General features: G+C 39.4%; 1 protein-coding gene across 1 annotated transcript; it reads right to left on the reverse strand.

Annotated features, from left to right (window-relative positions):
- Positions 1–275: 275 nt before the first annotated feature.
- On the reverse strand, positions 276–9,028 carry nceh1a (neutral cholesterol ester hydrolase 1a). The gene is made up of 5 exons (XM_084915823.1): positions 5,937–9,028; positions 4,444–4,699; positions 4,004–4,073; positions 3,705–3,876; positions 276–2,317 (listed from the first exon to the last, which is right to left on the reverse strand). The coding sequence occupies exons 1-5, from the start codon at positions 6,075–6,077 to the stop codon at positions 1,697–1,699; spliced, it is 1,260 nt and encodes a 419-aa protein (XP_084771949.1). The 5' UTR covers positions 6,078–9,028; the 3' UTR covers positions 276–1,696.
- Between the last annotated feature and the right edge of the window lie 566 nt (positions 9,029–9,594).

Raw genomic sequence — 9,594 nt, forward strand, 5'->3', positions numbered from 1 at the left:
GTTGATCATTCACATAATATTTGTGATTTCCAGCTTATAGTTTTGGCAAAAGGAAACACAATGAGTACATTTAGTCAACCTGATAATGCCCCATGTTCAATAGAGAAGTTTTTTTTAAATTATATATATATATATATATATATATATATTTGTTTTGGTTTTCTGCAATAATCAGTGCAGATCAGTCCAATGATCAGAACTTATGTAACTCAAGCTGAACATTAAGTCATCCAGAAAAACAACAAATGTGAATAATGAGACACACGGAAGGAAAATGCACCAAAATCATACTGTATTTATTGCGCATCACAGGCTGATGATGTATGCTGTAGCTGTGAGCCTTCATTTAAAAAAGAAAAAAGGTTTAAAAGAAGGAGAAAATTGGAACTCGAAGCCTGCAAATGCATTTTATATACAACAATCTGGTCAGGATCGTGATGCTATCCCTGCACCTGGCATACATGCAGCTGCTTTCGGTTAACTGCTTCTGACAGGCAAACAAAATATCTTTCAGTCATTTATATAAAACCAGTGAATTACTATAAAAATACAGGAAGATAAAAATAAACAGTCATCAGACTAAAAGGAAATGTGCATTTTGTTAGCGATTGTCAAGAGCCAGAACATGTTAGACATTGTGTTCTTATGGTGCAAGCTGAACTCAAGAAAGGCAGTAAATACCTACTGAATACCTTGCTACTTAGATACAGCTTTGCTTTGAACTTAATACTATGCAAGCAGGCAAATATGCACGATCAGATCAGATTCATTCTTCAGATGAACACAGTGAAATGCTCAGATTTCAAATTTGGTATAAAATACAACTGAGGCTAGAACTTTGTTAGCTTTGCAGGTATCTGACCCAAAACTTGTAGGATTCTACAAATTTATTTTGTTATGGTGATGATACAAAATCTAAATATAGCATTGTTATTATAAAGTATTGTGAGGGGAACATGACCGTCTATACAAAATACCTTAAATATTAATATTTAAGGAGACAGTTCATTCAAAACCCAAAAAGTAAACCCCATAAAATTGCCAGACTAATTTTTATCCTTTGGGGTGCATGACAGTTTAAAAATTCACGGCAGTCACTTTGATAGTCATTGAGCAACTTCAATATGAATAAAAGCGGAAGATCTACTGTATACCAGCCAACAGGGTAAAATACTGAGCACTGCTGAAACTGCTGACCTGACCTCAGCTGTTTTTAGTGAGAGGGGAAAAAAACACCACAATTCAAATGATTGTTTTCGACTTTGGGACCTAACTTGTGATGCTTTTGTTTTAATAGTGGAGTATAAATTAAAAAGGTCTTGTGACATTTATTACTCATGTGTTTTTTGTGTTGCTACAAAACAGCACATGCACGATCCTTCGTATTGGGAACAGGCGATGAACGAATCCATTTAAGCAAAGCTATTGGCTGTCAAAGCACTTAATGACTTTATAAAGTATCTTTATTAGTTGGTCACAGTGTTAGCTATGCTGATGTTGCCTGCAGATTAGACTGGTTCTACGTATCACAAAACCTTCACATGTATTGAGCGTGTGCAGGTACACAAGGGCCCTGAGCTTAGATGTCAGATTTTTAAACAAAGGGTACATTTACTAGGCCTTCAGCCAAGCCTGTGATTCACAAAGAAAAGGGCTTCCAACCATTACTCACTTGCAAAAACACACATACACACTTCTACAGGTTGTTCTGCAGCCAGTTGAGGTAACCCCTGAGTGCCCTCTTCCCAACGTCAAATTCAAGTGGCCAGGATGTTAAACTGAAACATCCATGGAAGCCATCCTCATAGTGGTCGCTGGTAACAGCGACCCCTGCATCCTGTAAGCGGCGGGCATACATCAGCCCATCATCCCTCAACACGTCATGCTCACATGTTAGAATATATGCACGAGGGCATTTTGCCAACACTTCTGGCCCAGCCAGCAGTGGTACTGCTCGCACATCAAGCAGGCCTGGCACCTTCTTCAGAAACCCCTCAGATCCCTTTTCCATAATAACAGGCTTGTAGTTCTTCTTGTACTTCTGAGTAAGTAGCACATTCCAGTCAAGTCTTGACCTCAGCTCTGGGGTGAGTGAAGAGTGTTGCAAAGCGCTGTGGTTGTTCACTAAAAACTCGGGCATAAGAGAGAGGTCAATGTTCAGATACTGCAGCCAGAACTGGATCATGCTGGTCCGGTAAAGGACGGGGATATATTGGTTCTGCAAATAGGAGGGTGTATTGAAATCCAAAGCCTGGAGCACTGGATAGATCAAAGCTTGGACACTGAATTTCACACTCATGCTGTCATCTACAGAAATCTGAAAAAACAAACACACAATATGAGTAATGGCTGTGTACATTGCAATGCAGACTGTGTGGTGATGTCAAATGGTTGGTTCTTTCCTTTTCCTTACAGCAAGATGAATGTGTGTTTTTCTTTTTTCTTTCAACTCTAAATTACAACCAACAACAATGTGGTGTTGGACTTTTTTTTGTCATATGTTGCATATTAGAGCCAGTTAGTTCAATTCAATTCATTTTGTTTATACATTCGCCTCAAGGCACTTTATATTGTAAGGTAGACCCTACAATAATACATACAGGAAAAAAAACAACAATCATATGACCCCCTGTGACCAAGCACTTTGGCGACAGTGGGAAGGAAAAACTCCCTTTTAACAGAAAGGAACCTTCAGCTGAACCAGACTCAGAGAGGGGCGGCCATCTGCTGCAACAGTTTGCGGTGAGGGGAGAAAGACAAAACATGGTGTGGAAATAACAGCTTTGTAAAGATAGCTTTGCAATGCAACTAATTTACAGTGCTGTGAAATAGCATGTGCCCACATCCTGTTTTCAACTAGTTCTTTGTGAAAAACCAATGCTCCTCCCTTGTTAAATAATTAATTAAATATCATGGATAACTTTTTATAGAAAGCTGAGTTCAATTAATGGTGAGCCTTAAAAGGAGTGGACAGCTTACCAAAATTACTCGAATAGTGTATCGACAACTCATTCAGGAGGTCACAAAATAACATCCAATGCCCTGCGAGCCTCACTTGTCTCAGTTAAGGTCAGAGTTCATGATTCAACAATAACACTGAGCAAAAAGGCTGCTTTGCTGCTTCAGGACCTGGATGACTGCCATAACTGATGGAACCATGAATTCTGTTCTCTGCCAGGAGAATGTCTGGCTATCAGTTTGTGCACTGAAGCTCAAGTTCACTTAGATTTACAGCATGACAATGATCTTGAACACACCAGCAAGTTCACCTCTGAATGGCTCAAAAAATTAAGGTTTGGCATCGGCCTGGTCGCCTTAAATCCAATTGAGACGCTTTGGCATGAACTTAATCAGGCTGCTCATGTTTGAAAACCATTCAAAACGGCTGGATTAAAACAATGCTGCAAAGAAGAGTGAGACAAAATTCCTCCACAGCAACTTTTTCCCTTAATAAATTAAAATCATGATTCATAAACTGCATTTTGTATTACCTTGGGTTATTTTTGTCTAGTATTAAAAACTGTCTGATCACTTAAAACATCTAAGAATGACAAATATGGAAAAACAAAGAAATCAGGATATATGTCATGATCCAGAGCATTATACTAGCAGTCGTGGAAGGCATTTTATGAATTAAAACATTTGGCATTTGAGCTTGATATACGAATTGTCGCATGCATGCAGAAAATAGCCTCTGCCTTTACCTCCTGAGCAACTGCAGCAGCAAGGTTTCCTCCAGCGCTGTCACCTGCCACAGCCACACGATCTGGGTCAATAGAATACTTGGCAAGAACCTCTGGAGACAAGAAGTGTTTGGCAGCAGCAAGACAGTCTAAATATGGCACTGGAAAGTGCACATCTGGATACAGACGATACCTACACACACAGAGGGTTCAGATGTAATTTACTAGAGGTTTAGAAAGCTTTGGAGTATATAATTAAAGGGACACTCCGCTGATGTTGTGAATGGAGACTACAGTTTTGCAAGAGGAAACACACTTACTCAACAGAGACCACAACAGTATTCAGCTCATCTGACACCATTCGGTTGATAATATCATATGGCCCCTTCTCTGAGGAATTGAAAGAGTGAGAGACAGAGAAGGATAGAAAAGAAGACGTTCAGGGATTATGCAAACTGAAATTTAAACGTGGGGTAAAAAACATCTGTACAAGCTCAAACACTATATAAACTCCTCTGCTTGATCTGGACAAAAATCTTTTATTTCAAGGCAGTTAAAGATAAAAGACTGCAGTATATAGATGAAAACAGATTGATAAGGTTAGATATATGCCTATTGTGTTATTGACACTTAAGAAACTTTGCACCTAAAAAGCAAAGATAGCTGTAATTATCACAAGTAATGTCTCAAAGTCTATGATTCTTTTTAAAGTAGGCATATTATTTTTATTTCTAACTAGAGAAAGCAGTTAGAGACTCACTGGTGGTGCCGAGGGCCCAGCCACCTCCGTGGAAATACATCAACCCTCTCCTCAGATGACCCTCCCCTCCAGCTGGGGGCTCGTAAACTCGCACTGGGATGCCAGCGAAAGAGATGTCACTGACCTTCACACCTGGAACGGCCCCTGCACTGGACTCAGTACTCAGAAATTCCTTTAATATCCCTTCAAAGCCAAATGTGAACTGCCTGAAAGATCTAGTGTGATGGTCAAATCCCAGCCATTGCTTCAAAGAGGCCTGAAGACAAGAGTAAACCAAACTCCGGCTCAAACCCCTTGATTGGTACTTGTTTGTTTCAGGTGACACATTAAGAATTTAATACATAGATTGAAAGGAAATTAGTGGAAACAACAGAAAGTCATAGGGAATTTGGCAAAAGGCAAAAATGTAGTCATCTCTTGGCAGGATTTTGAGACACAATTTCTCACAGTCACCTTTCTCCTCCTACACTATGCATTACTGATATGTCTGCCCTTTCCCTCACTCAGAGTGTCACAACAGCAGTGCTGAAGACACTGTTGCACTGTCACATGTGCAGATATCACATTTTCACTCTAATGAAGAATAAAGTCAGTTTCTGTTATGCATCAGCACACTGTTCACTAGTGGGTTTTAAAACTATTTAACAATATCAGTCACACTTGAGCACGTTCTTGTGCATAACATCTGCTGTAGAAACAATGAAGCAATGCAAAATTAATATTAGTGACGTTTTCTTAAACAGTGTCCTCAAACTAGATGCTAATGACTGTTTTAAATCTTAAAATAACACAAAAATAACACAATAAATCCAGATTTTTAGTAAAACTCTCGCTCTGAGGATTAGTCTAGGCCAGCGTGCTAATAATTAACGGATAGTTTCTAGCCATCTATCGTCTGCCACTTTCAAAATGTAGAACACAGGTGAGGGTGTAAAGTTCATGATCCTCTCACAGCCCCAAAATAAAAATCTCAATAACTGTTGAAATCACACAGTGGGATTACTAAATGAGCTCTTTCACAGACTTGGTGCATTTCAACCCTGCTGTGAAATCAGATTTCATGACACAAGCATGAAAAGACCTCTGGATATCTGGTCATCCAGTAAAACTAAAAACTGGACTATAGATACCTTGAATCCATGACATCCGTATTTATTTCAGCAGCATATCATTTTGCACTGTTACACTGAATATCAACACCAAACATCATATTCTAGCAAAGAAAGATGGCACCTTGTTTTTTTTCCCTCTAAATAAACACAAGGTTCAAAGTCCAAGTCTGTGTTTGAGTGTGTTTTGTTCAGAGCATGTTTTTAATAATGCAAGCTTTTCAAAGATACAGTGCATGCAGCCAACCTGTAATAACACATTTAATTAAAACTTTGCACATAGAAAAGTCAAGATTCTGTCTAATGCGATCCTTCTCATTCGTCTCTTTTTGATGGCGTACGTGCACCAGATTTTCTTCCTAGTGAAAATATCTACTCTCTTACCACATGAAATGCTGTCCTTAAATAGGCATCCAGTATCATCAACTTCCACGGCTGCTGAATGGCATCAGGCAGCGGGATGTAAATATAATAAGCAAGTGCCAGCGTTAATGACACAGTAAGCAGGAGTGACAGCAGCCTCATCTCGCAGCTGTGGGATGATGTTTCTTCAGTTACTGACTGGGCGGAAGACTGAGAAAGACCCCGCCGCTTCAAGCAGTCTGATTCTTAATTTGTCACTGGCGCTTGGCACAAGAATACGTGGGCAATTAAGCACTTCCGCTGGAAATCTTCAAAATAAACATACATTTTGAAAGTGACGTTTCTTTTAAAAATAAAAAGTTTTGAATAAATCTATTTTAGTCACATAACTTTGGAAATGGGAAAACATGAAATAGCCGTGGCTTCATCTGGTCATATGTAGGCAGGTCGTATGAAAAATAAAACAAATAAACTAAAAACAACAACAACAAAATAAAACAAATACATTGAGGTAAAATCCAGCCTAGTAAAAACTAAGGTATCACAGTATTTTTATTACGCGATTCGCTTGACTGGATTAGGGCTTTTATTTTGAAAGCTGGGTGAAAACAGCAACGAATGGGCATCTGGGAAGTGGGAGGGGTTTTTTTGAACAGCTGTATGCGTGTGTAAATTGTATTACATGTTTGTAACCACCGAGAGGCACAATGGAGCTGCAGTCCATTAGACATTAGATTAGTGTGGGCAGATTTTGGAATCACATTTTAAAGGATGACAAACAGAATGGTATTATATGAATTGCTTCTTTATTTTAGGCCTAATCGAACCAACTAGACGGAAACCGAAAAGAGAAAATAGCAAAAAGAACTAAATGCTTTTCTTCAGGAAACTCAGTGTTAATCCTTGAGATGTATTTTTTTTTTTAAATTCCTTTTGGATTTGGAAAGGGAGGATTTGCAGTTTGGGGTGGAGTCATGTTCCTGTTCAAACTAGGAGCTCCTTTCTCGCTGATTATTGATGCCTTTTATCTGCAGACATCAGTGTTAGACCAAAGTCTCACTGGAAGGTATTAGTGGTGCAATTATGGGCAAGAGCTCTGCTTTTACCAGTGAGTTATTATTTCTTGACTGTGTGGCTTTTAAATTAACCAGGAATGATATTGTACAGGAAACATGGATTCAGAAAGAGAAACAATGTGAAGCCAGCATGATCCCCAGTTATAATTTAAAATTCAATGTTTAAGTTGGTATGAATCTTAGAATACCTAGGGTGCAGCTAAATCTGCATCAGATTGCCAGAAAGGCCCAGTACAGTCAACAGTGCCGCAGACTTCATTGCAGATTGGGGAAAGCGTCTTCTCCTGTCTCACTTTCTCTTTCTGTGCTATATAACTCTGTCTCTTCCCATGGTTTAATTTTAAATGGCCACTGTCTGTCCCTGGTGGCCCGGTGTGAGAATGTAAACAAACATCATGATGATGAGGATCTGACCTCTGCGCTGAGCTGATTTTCCAAAACATAGTAGCAAGACCACCTGACCGTGTCAGCTTAGTCTCTTGGAGGACCAGCGTGGGGTTGGCAAGGTGGCTGCAGGAGGTGATACAGAAAAGCTGATTAGTAAACAGGGAGATCAGCCTGCTTGTTCCTCCAAAGCTCATTAATTAACACGCTGTCGGAGCAAAGTGAGAAAACGACAGGTTGTGGTTTTATTGCCTCAGTATATTTTCATTCTACAGTGCTAATTATGACCTCTTTCTCACATTGTACACATTGTACTCATGTTTTTGTTCCAAATGATAATTTGAGCAACTGGTGCATAATGAAATCACTACCTTATGCAAACCGCTTCATCTGTGCTTTACAAGCCTGCCTAACGGAAGGTATAGCCAGAGCACAAAATGTGATGCTTTTAATGCAGATTTCGTTGAACCATCACGCCAAAGATATGGATGAGCAGCAGAAAGCAGATTATACAGCAAAATCAGTTGCATATATATTTTTTTGCACATCATGGTAGTTTGATACCTTTGCGCCTAGTTAAGTGTAAATGCTTCTACTGTTACTTGTGATGCACTTTTTTTGCAGTCATCTTGACATCCTAAATCCTCCGGTGTCAGTGTTTCACACTCAAAAGATCACTTAAGCCAGACACAGATGCCACGCTTGCTTACTTTTCAAAAATCCCTCTGAGTGAGAGTGTCAGCAGAAAGCTTAAATTGTATGTGTGACATATGCACTTTTGTGTGTGTGTGTGCGTGTGTGTGTGCGTGCACACAAACGTGTGTGGTATAAAGCGTGTACATTAAAATTCCCTTTTACTGCCCCCTTCCTCCCTCCTGTGTGTTGGCTTGGCGTCTCCCACCAGTCTGTGGTATGGAGGGCAGAGAGAGGGCCCCTCTCTCATGTCACTGACTGGAATTACACTTATGGTCATATAACAAGACTAAATGCACGAGGCAGAAATTGAGGTTTTCCATTTCAGGCAATGCTGCCTCATTGCTCAACCTGGGTCTGACATTGCCTTTAGATATGTGTAGAAATTATGGTACTTGAGCGCTTGATCTAATATACTTAAAGTGTAGGAGTTAAAATTGAATTGCTTTGTTTAACAAGTTGTGTTTTAAAACAGAGATGTTTTTGAAGCAATCTGCTACAGGTACTTGAAACTCATATTAAGAAAGTGAGCAGGCAGTGATTTTGAGTCTGTCTGAAGCACAGATGCATGCATTATCTTGAACAGGATATTTTTAACTTCACTGCTTTTGTTTTCTTTCATGATTCAAAAGAGGCTTAAGCACTCCTGCAAAAGTAATTTACAGGATGTGGCTTTGTGTTTGAAATCAGGAATGTTGTCCCTTTGATATGCCAGAAAGAGAAACAGTTCAGCAGTGACGCTGAAGGGACCCGGATGACACAAGTGAGTGGACGCACATATGTAGGATTTTAAAACTGTTTCTGTGTGAGTGTGCATGTGTGCATTGATCCAGGTAAAAAAATATAAATAAACAGCTTCTGTGAAAGCACTTGAGTCCATGAGAAATTTTCCCAAGCGGGCAATAAAGTATCGCATCGCATCGCATCGTATCGTATCGTATCGCATCGTATCGCATCGCATCGCATCGTATCGTATCGTATCGTATCGCATCGCATCGCATCGCATCGTATCGTATCGCATCGTATCGTATCGTATCGTATCGTATCGTATCGTTCATTTATAGCAAGGGAATACACCAGAATTTCTCTGAATACAGCTCTTTTCACATTGAACTTGGGTGGAGTGTATTTCAGTTTCTCTTGAGACAAACAAATATTACAGTAAATGAAGACTGAATTCCATGTATCTGAGAAACTGTCATTGTTGACACCTGTGCTCTTTCTGCTAAGATAAGTCAGATCATCTGCTATGAAAGCTGAAATTTGGATGGATCGATAAGAACTGAGGATTTCCAAACAGGGTAACCTGCCACAAGTGGAAAGGTTTATAAGCAGTTTAAAGGAAATGATGTTGAACAACTTCAATAATATTTAGACAGTAAACCATTTTAGTTTGTCATTAAAAAAAACTTTCCATACTTTTTAATTTCAATCATCTCACATAAGGAAACAATGAAGTGTGTGACTCGGCAAACACACTTACAAGCAATGTCATTGTATGGTATTTAGGAATGTCATGGGGCCAG

This window comes from Perissodus microlepis, chromosome 19 (genome assembly GCF_051167445.1).
Source record: "Perissodus microlepis isolate ML-2025 ecotype Zambia chromosome 19, ASM5116744v1, whole genome shotgun sequence".
Taxonomy (NCBI): Eukaryota; Metazoa; Chordata; class Actinopteri; order Cichliformes; family Cichlidae; genus Perissodus; species Perissodus microlepis.